Below are 12,276 nucleotides of genomic sequence, written 5' to 3'. Positions count from 1 at the left end.
CAGAAAAACCTCTCACCAGCATCATGGCTCTTCAATGCATTTCTCCTGGGATTAAAATCATTGGATTTGTTTCTTACTCTGCAATCATTAAGCTTTTTACCTGCTGCCTAGAAAGAGCCTTTGTATGTTGAGATTGATTCATCAGCTCACTATTGTTTGATGCATTTAAATACTGCTTTTGAGTGCCACAGTGAAAAAGAAGTTTAGGCTTATTTGAACAGGATTCATTAGTTGTTGCTCAGGACCATCCTTGACTTCTCAGATCCTAACAACATTGCCAACGCAACTGCAAAATATTTCATCTCTTCTGGAAAGAACCAGACACTTTAGTGAAATCGAGATGTTCCAACCAAAATGCAATTATGGATTGAGACGGTGGATAGGAATTGAGCCTACTTCTTGCTCCGCAGCTTGTTCCTTTTCCAGCTTTCCTCCTTCATACTCTTCCTAGCACTGCCCCTGCTCTCCTGCAGGCAACTTCCCAGCAACTAAGCCTTTGCTAGGAAAAGAAATACCGCCCTTCGAACCATACCTGGTTAACCATGCATGCTTATTATTATTCTTACTGTGATTCTGTACTTTCCCATCCCTGTGGGAGGGCATCTAGGGGTAGGACACTGCCAGGAAACCATCTCTAGTTACACAAGTTGCCAAATGACCTTAATACGAACGTCCTTGGATTTGGTCATAGGATCTCTGAACCGTATATGGAAAAACGGATCCCGTAGATCTCAATCTGCAAAACTAGTCATGAGAATCTAATGGGGGAATTATGGAGGTCACTATCTGGAACTCCAGAAGAATGAAGTTGAGGAATTGGACTTCCTTTCAGCATGGAGACAGCTGTGGTATCACTAACAATCGACTGACAAACACAGGACAGCATGCCAAACACCTACGCCCTGCAAGAACAAGCCTTGTTCCAGCACTGCAATGCAGTGCATCTTGCAATGCACAAACACAAGACTTTATTTGAAGCCTTGTCAGCCAAGCCCAAAGGTGTCCTTTCTCAAAGGATCTCAAGCACCTTGCAAGTAGCTGAACACGAAGCAAAAGCACATACATACGTGCAGTCTCTTCTGTCTCACCTTTTGAGGTTTTAATTCCTAGTTCTCTTTATTCACCTCCCTGAAAACACTTCTTCTCTCCTATTTCACAGGATACTCGAGCACTTTTTGCTCCCTTTACTGTTTTCCACTCCAATTCTCTCCACATCATCCACTTCTCCAAGCTCTACTCATATTCCTTTACCTCCCTTAACACAAAAGCTTACACGGATACCAAAGACTGCCCCTGGCTCCATGGGCAGAAGGAAGCCTCTATCTTCCTGGGTCATTTCTTTAACCCAGGTGGTTCTTCAGTCCCAGCCAGGTCATCTTCAGACTCCGTTCTTCCTTGTACAAGAAAGGGCACTGCTGCAATCCTCCCACTCAGCATCAGTGACCAGCTGCCTCTGCTGACAGCAGCCAAAATTGCAGTCCCAGCTGCTGAAGCTACCACATGCCTCATCTGTACTTTAGATATTTTAGCTGACAAGAAAGCATTTAATCTTCAAGGGTACATACAACACACTTTCAAAGAGGTATACAATCTGTTGGGGGTTTGTCTTTTTTTTTTTTTAAGGTGTATCACATCATATTGCAAGGAGAGAGGGAGGTTGCTGGTAATCTAACATAGTCTTCAAGCTCAACAACTTGAGTCTCAAGCTCTTCCGCAAAGGCAGAGCCTCCTCTATCTAAAAATGCAAGTTTACTAACTTGCAAGCAACAGTTTGCAACCATAATTTGGACTAAGATCCTCCTGGAAGCATCAAATCTTTGCTACGGTTAAAACCATACCTCAGCTGCAACCCTCACCCACTCAAAAAGGGGTAGAGACTACCCAACTTCTTGCGATCATCTTCCTTTGATCATCCTTCTGTGACAGCTGACCACAAATCACTGCAGCGTCGTAGTGCAAGTAAGCGAGGTACCAGAGGATTGCCGAATATTCTAATCACCCATATTCATCCAGAGACCGATGAGTGTAGCTCAGCACTGAAAAGGCTGGGTTTTCTTCAGAGGCCCTTCGACAGGCATAGATCTGGGAGGTCCTTGTTAGTTTGACCTCTCCTGTACAGCAGCCAAAACAAGCAAGCACAGCACTGCCATAAAAATTTTAAAGCTTATATGAAAAAAAAAAAAAAAATCCGTGCTTGTTTTATTGCCCTTTCCCCAAGATGGGAACGGTAACATTCCTCCCCCTCCCAGCATTAATTAGGAAACATTTATCCAATTTTGAAGAAGACACTAGTGTAACACTCAAAATGCTTGCTGGGAAAGTGTTTACAACTTTCTATTACTTCAGAATCTCTCCTGATCTTCAAACCAACTTGAGTTCAAGTGTGATCTCCAAGCTGTTCTGTATTCTGTGGACAATGCAGTACTCTAAAATGTGTCGTGTACTGCCTCCAGCTTGATCCATTACAGGGATGTCTTCAGTTTGCTTCATAGGTACATGAAACCTTCCTCCCTTGACCATCGTCACAAATTTTTCACAGACATAGTTCTAAGGACAGCCAGTACAAAAGTATATGATACAGCAACACCTGACATTTTAAGCTATTTTCTTTTTGAGACTGGCTGGCTTAAAGTTTATGTGCTGCAGTGGAAGAAGTTTGAGGACAGAGGCCCTTTAAAAGCAAGGCTCAGTGGGAAGACAATGAGATGTATGGTATTTTGTTTTAGAATGTATAATTGGGGGGGAAAAAGAAAAGGAAAAAAAAAAAGGAGAGCTGTTTTTCCCCCAAAGAAAATTGCCCTTGAAAGCCTTTCTAAGTATGTTGGTGGAGCAAAACAAAGAAACACTTTATTTTAGGACTTAATACGTCCCAAAGAATATCATTCTTTTTGTGCCCAAGGTCTCTTATTGTCTCTCCCATTTCCTCTTGTTTAAATGGTATTAAGCATACAGCGATTCCCATTCTCTGCTACTTACTCCTACCCCTGCAGCAGCTCCTCTGCTGTGAGGAGACAAGGATTCCTGCAGCTGAATACTACCCTGCTCTAGGAAACCAACCAATGAAGAAGGGAAAGCATCTTCCCAGCCAAATCTCTTCCCTGAGCCCGTTTGCTGAGCAGTCTCACCAGCACTCCCAGCAGAGCAAGGAAGGCACGACGCACCATCACCATTCAGCAGCCAGGGAAAGAAACTGCTAAAATCAGCAATGCTGCTAAAAAACAGACATTGACCTACGTATGGCTCACATGGGGTCACTGCTACGAGTTCTAGTCTGAAGGGTGCACCTCTCCTCGTGCACCCTGCAGAGGGCTGGGAAAAGGGTCTCTGTTCACACCCCAATCAACCAAACCGCAGGCTAAAAAGGATAAAGCCCTGTTCTCCCTCTTGGCTTGCAGGCGTATTTGATCTGATGCACTTAAAATCTCCTGCAGCATCACTCCAGTCAGCTGGCTGAAAAACTGGAAAACAAATTCAGCATCACAAAGTTAATGAGTTAATGTCTCAAGGAGGGTGAGAACGCCCAGCCACAGCAGAAGCCGAGCTGCTATTTCAACAGGGACTACAGTTAGGCTGGAATACACAAACTGAAGCTGCAAAACAACTGAGAACTGTCAATTCCACCTCTGGAGGAGATGCCTGAGAGTTTGAGACTACCTATTCCACATTCCTAATTAAAGGCCTTAGTTTTAATTAAATTTAACATAATTAAAGCTTCTTGCAAGTTTCCCTTGTCTTCTGGAGTTCTGCTGATTATTTGGCTAATATTCAATAGTTTATTTAACATTCTACAACCAGAACATAAATAACACACGAAAAAACAGTAATTATTACTCAAGAAAAAGAATTGAATCATTGAGCTTGAAAACTAAAACTGGATTCATACATGGACAGGACAAACCACATTCTCCTTACTTAGAAATAAGGGAAGTAGCTCCCACAATATCTAAGATCAAACAAGCAACTTGAAGAAAGGAATAATGAAATTCAACAAACAGCTCAAAGTCAAACACGTCTCCTCCAACGAAGACACTTAAATTACCACTTTTTGCTAATAACCACTAAGAAAATACCAGAATCTGTACAGTAACTGAACCATAATGGTGGAGGTGGAGGTGGGTCTTCTTTTATTCTATTTTTCCGCCTTGCAAGTTACAGTTCTACAACTCACTACAGCATTTGCCTTTCGTGTAGCACATGTTGGCTTGTATTCAACTTCAGATTCAAAATATCCCACACATTTTCTTCCTAAGGACTAATACTCAGTCACATACCCTACATCCTACATTTGTGCCTTCAATTATTCTTACTCAAGTGTAGGACTTGCCTTTTTTTTTTTATTTCTGAAGTATCCTTTTCTTTTTTCTCCGTATCTCAGTATCTCCATTTTGTGTTCAAACACTTATAAATTCTACCTTCCACCTCACATGCAGTCAACTGAATTATAACCGCTGCTATCTGTTTGCCAGGACTTCAGACAAAGATCCTAATCATTTGTCTTAACTAATTGCAAAATTACACTTCAGAGCTTCCCTTCCTTTCTGGAAACTGAAAGCTCCTCCTGCTGGCCTTTTCTTGAACTAAAGACAAACCAAAATAAATACTTGCCAAACCAAGGAAATACAAAAATGCAACAACAACATTACTGGTATTTTAGTATCTTTTGGTATTTGGTGTTGAGACAAACACAGCTAAGAAAAAAATCTCACTCTATAGGAAGCACAGAATAAAAGATAACTCCAAGGATTTGCCTAAAAGACGCAGATTATCCACGCTATCAGAAACAGATAGTGTGAAATCCAAATTTTTCTTTACATGGCAAACAATCTACTGCTCTGGCATAAAAACAGCGATTATTAATAATTTTCCTACTGTAGTTGAGGAATAAAACAAGCTAGAAGTATCGCCAAAGGTAGGAAATCCAAAGATGACTCACAGTCACAAACAGGACTGATTGCTCTTCTCATATAAAGTTACCTTAAACTATCAGAATTTTAGTCATAGGTTTTTATTACTTCTAATCAGGTGTGATTTCCATAAAGAACTGAAAGTTGGCTTTACTGCTCGAAAAAATAAGTTTTCTGAGGGTAACTATTCAATTTTGACGGGTTTAAAAACAACAAACAAAACACAACAGGTTAAGAACCAAGAGTAGACTTGCAAAGGTCTACTCGAAAACTAGTATTTCTCCATCCTGTATCTCTTCAGCAGAGGCTCAAAGCAGATTTCCGTATCACTTGTTTGAGGCAAACACAGCCCAGTTTGAGCTACCAGACTGTATAAATTTAGATAATCTTGTAATTCTTTCAAGTGACTATCGAGTACAACAGAGACATAAGAGCTGTGTTAATTTAAACTATTAATGTATACATAGATGAACATCCACATTAACCCAGTAAAGCCAGCAAATATCCATCAGTAGCCATACCCTCGAGACAGGGAATTAACTTACTGCTTGAATTTCACCTGAACTGTGTTAGTGTTTGACTTTAGACTTTCCAGTTTTCTGAGACTGCCAAATATTTCAAAGTTTTAGGAGAAGAAATGCCAGCAGAATAGTACCATCACCCAACTCTCAATACTTTGAATCCAACTTACGTGCGCCCTGAAAAGACTGCAATCTTTTCACCGACCTTATTTTTTTCCCCTCCACTATTCCTCACCACCTCAGGGAAACGTTTGAAAACAATTTTGAAAAAAAAAAAAAAAACAAAAACCAGAAAAAAACCACTACAAACCCCAAAGTTCCATATTGTAGGAAGAGAAGCCCGTACCAACCAGTATGAAATAAAACAGATCTCGGTACCAAGACACCAAGTAAACGATTTTCAGTTCAGTGAACAACTCTTTCATTCTCATGAGATCCAAAATAAAAGCTTAAATTATTCATATCTTCTGTGTACTCCCTGGTGTCGCAAAGTTTTCAACAGTCTCTGGAAGCTAATTTATCACCGACTGCACAGACGTTGTAACTGAAGTCCCCGTAATACACCATTAAGGTCAGCCTTTAAAGACAACACATCTCTCTCCCTCTAGGTCACTTCCCCATGTTTTGCAACCAACTTTCACTACAGCTCGGTACCATTTGCAGATGAGTCAACACATTCTTAATCCCATGTTTTTGATTTATCAGTAACTCAAACTGGTAATTGCATTTTCCGCTTCAATGAGTTAGATGAACTCTGAAGTTTTCCTATCTGCTTTCTTCGCCTGGAACTGCCAGATTGTTTATTAAACCACCATAAATGGCTGCAAACTTCAGAAAAGCGAAAGCACCATTTAGATGGCCAAAAGATTTTTGAGGCAAGTTAATCCAACCTTGCCGGTAAGTCCCTACTTGTTTACTGAACACCTATTCTCTTTTTCCCCTACTCGTCACCAAGTCTGCCACATCAACCCTCCTATTCCTGTCCCCTCCAGATCCTTTCCCTTCCGCTTATGCGAGGCAGGAACTTTCTAGGGTTGCGTTTCATAAAGTTTTCTCTTCTCAAGCACAGGATGGAGTCGAGCCCTGAACTTCCAGATCGTGCATCTTCTCTTTCGGTATGGACAGCAGAGTGCACTGCCTGCAAAAACTGAGTTTTCACCCAAAAGGAAAGAAACGGCACATGCAGAGCAAGTTACATTAGTTATTCCCTCATTATCCATACTGCTCACCTACAGTGGAAATAATGCTACCCCTCAGAACTTCCTCCAGCATTCCCCACTCCAATTCATCTAGCTCAGCAGTTCTGATAAGTAAACCAGTCGCCAGCCGTTATCACTGCTCAATTAAACAGCCACGTCAACGGGGAGGGATTAGTTACTTTGGCACTTGGAAGACCTGCGAGACCTTTAGCAAGATATAAGAAGAAAGAGATGATAAGCAGAATTGTCTAAGTGCTCTAGATATCCATTCCTCAGCAGGGGAAAGGGTAACCAGCAAGTTATTAAAAAAACAGTAATCAAAAAAAGTTATTTTAATACTTTTCTGGAAAATACATTTAAGTCTGTGGTACTCAATAATTTATGATATCATTCAGACCCTGAGTTTAGTAACAAACTCAGCTCTAACATTTAAACATGTGACATATATGCTTGCATATGAGAAAATAGAATGCAAACCACAGTTTTCCAAAATATTTTTAGTTTTCTTTTTGAAGCAGCAGAACCTGGCTTTGGTGGTGACTCCCAGCAACACTGGAACCGATCACGAGCAAAAAAATCAATATCTTGTGCTCTTGCAGTCAATAAAATGCATATGATATACTTTATATGTGGGTATAAAGAGGTAAAAAAAAAAAGTAATTAATTATTATGCAAGCTGTTTTTAAAACTCTGAGAATCTGCAATACTCTTAACCTCATCTTGTACGACTGAGGCTTGTGATCTGGGGTACTGCATACTCCGTCTTTGTCCTGCAGTTCTACCAGCCAGAGGGGTTCTGTCATCTCACATCAACAGCAAGCAGGATTGTCTTGCTCCATGAAAAATACATCTTGAAAAGGAAATTCGAGTATTAATGCCCGATTTTGTCAATTTAAAAGCGTGGGAAAAAGCTTTATGTTTACATTGCTGAGTTAAGTCAGTATCTAGTCCTCGTTACACAAAAGGGTATTTTTAAAGACCTGTCTGGATTTCACAGTAATCAATTATCACCAAAAAACTGATCAGGAATTTAAAAGCAAACGAATTATGCTTGTCTGATGTAAGGTTATTTCCCCAAGCCAACCTGACCTTTCATGACAGATACACTTCCCAAACAGGTAACTCATATGCGTAAAACAGAGTTAAGGCTTATTAGTTCCAGACCTCCAACTCAGAAGCACTATGCGCAAACACCGGCCAGTACACAGAGCAAAAAAAAAAAATAATAATAATAATCCGTTTCATGAACAAAACTACCCTTCCAAGTTACTCCTACGTTTGCCTCCTGAGCCTAAGGAAATAGGAAAAAATGAGAATAACCTCACTACGCTAAGCTCAAGGGCCCGGAGCGGGCTCAGATGATGAGTCCATCATCTTCAGAAAGGCAAAACCGGGGAGGTGAGGGAATAGGAAAGCGCGGAGGGAAGGGCGGAGCCGGTCCGCCATCGCGGACCCACACCGCCACCCCCCGGCGGCTGCGCGGGCTCGGGGGTGGTGGGGAAATAAATAAATTAAAAAAAAAAAAATAAAAAAAATCCCTAACGCGAATACGATTGTCCTTGGTAGTAAAACTACGTTGTCAATCGGCTGAGCGACGGCAGAAAAAAATATTTCTAACTATTCCAAGAGCCGCGTGCGGGAGAAATCGGTGTTTTCCTGTAGCTCAGCCTAAAACGCACGGGAAAAAAAAAAAAAAAAAAGAAAAAAAAAAGAAAAAAGCCAAACGTGAGTCATCATTGGGCTGCTATAAAGATACTATATAACTTCCCACGTACGGCAAAGTCACCCAAAGAGAATATAAACAACTTTAAACTTAAACCGGGAAGCCCCAGAAGCGAGTTATTCATTAAATCGTAGGGAACCCGCACAGGGTGGAACACAAACGCAGTGAAACAGCATTCTCCACCACGGCCTACAGAAAATAATGGCAATCCCACGACACGTTACACCCAAGCACACGCACCAGGGAACGGGAGGGGTAGCCAGAATAATTTTTTTTTTTAAAAAAAAAAAGAAAGAAAATCCACCACCTCTCTTGTTTCAGAGTAAGAAACACAAGCCGAGTCTGTAAAATAGTTACGTGGGTTCGGGTTGGTTTTTTTAAAAATTATTATAGAATCATAGAATGGTTAGAGTTGGAAGGGACCTTAAAGATCATCCAGTTCCAAGCCCCCTGCCATGGGGGTTTGCACATAACGTTTTATGCACGCACATAATGTTTCATGTGCAAAAACGTTTAACAAAAGCAAAACCCATTAGTGCTTCTTTTAGGGAAGAGGAATAGAAACAAGGAAAATGTTAATCAACCCTCCCAAAATTTCCGAGTTTCCCTTGGCGGAGGGAAAAGGGGAAAGGGGGAAAGGGGGGGATAAAAACTGGTAGAAACACAGTTGTATTCCTGGTCGTATCTATTAAAAAGTAACCCGGAGCTCCGCACCTCCCCTACCGTGATGAATCACCGTCTGCCCTGTACCAAGCCTTACCTTAAAATTACTAGAGTTGACCCACGCTGTTAACTCGTCGATGACTTTGTCCAGGCGCTGCTGGTCCTGCTCCAGGTCGGGGGACCTCGCCGGGTCCCCCAGGTACTCCAGCAGCTCCTGGCCCACCTGCATCCTGCGGCCCACGTCCTTCTGCTGCACCTGGTCGCAGAAATAATCCATCCCGGCGGGCTCCATCCTCGGCGGGAAAAGTTTCTTCGGGAGACGAACCGACCCCCGGCCGGCTTCAAGGTGGGGAGGGCGGCCGGGGCAGGGAGCGGGGGGGCGGCGGCGGGAGGGAAACGCCCGGCGAGGCGGCGATCACCCGGCAGGGCCGCGGCCCTCATGGAGCCTCTCCTCGCCCTCCTCTCCGCCCCGGCTCCCCGCCCGCCGCCTCCATGCGCCGCCGGCTTCCTCCCCTCTCCTCTTCCTCCCCCCCCGCAAAGGTGAAGCCCCCGAGCGAGGGGGGGGAGAGCAGGGGAAGGCGGGCCAAGGCTTGGCGGGCTGCGGAGGCGGGGGGGGGTCGGCTGGAGCCGCCTCCTCGGGCTCGGGGGTTTTCCGGGCGCCTCCGCCTCGTCCTCGGGGATCTCCTTGCCGCCGCCCCTCCTCGGGAAGAAACACCGAGCGGGAGACCAGGCGTTAAAGCCTGAGGTGAGGGGAGGGTCGCAGGCACCTCAGCGTAGGGCGGGCAGCCGCGGGATGAAGAGGGTCCCGGCGAGAGCTGCTGCTGCCGCCGCCGTTGGCTCTCTCCCCCCGCCCGCAGGCGCCGAGCGGCGATCCCCCGGGGGCTGCCTTCTCACCGCCGCGGGCACCGGCCCGTCCTCCCACGAAGGCAGCAGCGACGGCGAGGCCGGGGCGGACCTCTCATGCTCCCGACGCCGCGGCCTCCGGCCCCTCCCGCCGGCCAACGAGGAGCGGCTCGCCCAAACTTCGCCCTGGCGGATCTCAGCACCGTTCCGCTCTGCTCCGCTCTCCTCCCTTTCCCCGCCGGGCCGGGTCGGTCCAGTCCCCGGGGATCCGCTCAACGCTCCACCCGGTACCGCCGCCACCGCCGTCCCGTGGAAGTTGCGTCCCGCCGCGGGCCGCCCCAGCCGGCGCCAGCTAGACTGGGCGTGGCCACCGGTTGCCACGCCCCGTTCCTCCCCTCCGAGGCCACGCCCCTCCGCTGCGGCGGGCGAGCAGCCCCGTGTGGGGAGGCGCATGCGCAGTCCCCCCCTCTCCCCCGTGGCGGGTCCGGGCGGTCGCGGCCGCTACACTGATGCCCGCGGTAGGGGCGGTGGGTGTGTGTTACGAGGCTCGGCTCCGCCGTGCCAGCCGGCGGCAGGCGAGGAGGAGGAGCAGGAGGAGGAGGAGGTGGAAAAGGAGGAGGAAGGGTTGAGAAACCGGGGAAGCGGTGTGGAGGGTGCTGGGGCGCCCTGCCGGCCGTGGGGCGGTCGGGGCGGCGCTGAGGGGAGAGGTGGGGGGGTTGCCCCTGCCCTGCCCTGCCCTGCCCTGCCCTGCCCTGCCCTGCCCTGGCTCTCCTCACGGCGGCGAAGGGGAGAGGGAAGGAAGCTGTGGGGGAAGCGGAGCTCTGCGGGACGGTAGAAGGCAGAAAAGTCCCGGTGTAGAGGGGGAAGCGAACCCGCCACCGTCCCAGCGCGGCCCCGGCTTTGCCAAGGGGCGCCCTGCAGCCGCTTTTGCCGGAGGGACCCCCGGGGAGCCCCCTCGGTAGGCAGCCTGCGGTTACATCTGCAGCGTCGCTAGGCCGCATGCGGGCCAGCAGGAATGTCTGAAACAGAGACCCTTCAGTGCAGCGGCTCTGGCTTGAGGTGGTGGTCCAGAGTCGGTTTAAATTGGTCTGCATGCCCATGGTGTCCTCTCCTGCCTTCCCTCCCTCCAGCTTGTCCCGTGTCCGGCATGTTGGTGTGGCCTGTCAGGCCTCTCAAAGTACCACTGTGGTTGTCACACGCAGGGGAAGGAAAGGAGAGGCTTTGGCCTCTCCTCGCGCCCAGGCTGCTCTGATGGGGCCCGGTCTTGTCCCCTGTGCCTGTGTTACGGTTTGAGGAACCCACAGCAATTTATTGTCATTTAGACAATTATTCTCTCACCTGATGACCCCTCCCCATCTGGGAAGGGGAATCGGGGAAAAACAAGGAAATAGGAGTGTTGAAATGTAAATAGATTTAATAGGATAAGACTAAATAATTAGCATTAATAATACTAAAGAAACAGGATTGATCCTGATACCAATACAAAATATGCAAGGATTATACTCGGCCCATTCTCTCAGCAGGAGGCCGTGCACTCCCAGCAGGGACAGCAAATGTTGGACACTATGAGCGCTACGGCTTCAGGAGGAAGGGAAGGGCCCAGGGACCGGCACTGGGACAAGGAGTTCTTGGGATCACAGCCATAACGTAAGAGAGAAACTCCTCAGCAAACTTTCTAATTTATATTGAATGTGACGTTCATAATATGAAATAATCCTGTTGGCTGGCCTGGGTCAATGCCCAGGTCTTGTTCCTCCCTGTCCCTGCACCTGGCAAGGCTTGAAAACACTGAGACCTTGAAACCCACATACCATGGCTGGCTATAAAGTAAATATTTTCACAAATTCAGACACTAGGGTCTTCTGAAAGTGCAGTTTTCCCAACCATTAGAAGAGAAATTAGTCTTGTGTTGCTCAAACTGGGACAGCCAGGTCCTGCACTCACCCACCACTTTGGGTTGATATAACGTGCTAAATGGCAAGAGCTGGTATCGGTGAGTTGGGCTGGCTCACAGGCCCTAAGGGCAGAAGCAGGGGACTTGGGAGGTGGGAAGTGTATCATCCCCAGTCAACGGCAGTGGATGGTGATGTTGGTCTGCCTTCCCTCTGATACTGGGAGGCTCCATGTTATGCTGCAAGCTGCTGTTGGTACACGTGATCCGTTTCTTCCCTTACTGTCGTGTATACAGTCCTTCCCTTTCCTACACCAGAGCTGGTGTTTATTTGACGTCGGGTAAACAATTCAGGGAGTTAATTTTTTCCTTTATTTTTCTCCTTTTTTTTTTTTTTTTTCCCCCACAGATTTGGCTGCTTGCTGATTCAGATTCCTAAATTGCCTCACTCTGGGGTTAAGCAAGTGCCAGAACTGGCACAGGGAAAGTAGAAGCAAAGTAGAAGCAGACAGCCAGAAGCTAGATGGGAGGG

General features: G+C 46.5%; 1 protein-coding gene across 18 annotated transcripts in view; it reads right to left on the bottom strand.

Annotated features, from left to right (window-relative positions):
- The window catches only part of CLASP2 (cytoplasmic linker associated protein 2), a 154,986-nt gene extending 145,684 nt beyond the window's left edge, over positions 1-9,302 (bottom strand). For all 18 annotated transcript variants that reach the window (XM_074151128.1, XM_074151133.1, XM_074151134.1 and 15 more), the window contains exon 1: positions 9,108-9,302. In XM_074151128.1, the coding sequence (XP_074007229.1) occupies positions 9,108-9,302 (195 nt within the window). The remainder of the gene's footprint in view (positions 1-9,107) is intronic.
- Between the last annotated feature and the right edge of the window lie 2,974 nt (positions 9,303-12,276).

Source organism: Numenius arquata, chromosome 7 (genome assembly GCF_964106895.1).
Source record: "Numenius arquata chromosome 7, bNumArq3.hap1.1, whole genome shotgun sequence".
Classification (NCBI taxonomy): Eukaryota; Metazoa; Chordata; class Aves; order Charadriiformes; family Scolopacidae; genus Numenius; species Numenius arquata.
Note: the sequence above shows the minus strand (reverse complement) of the source record. Positions and strands in the feature narration are given on the sequence as shown.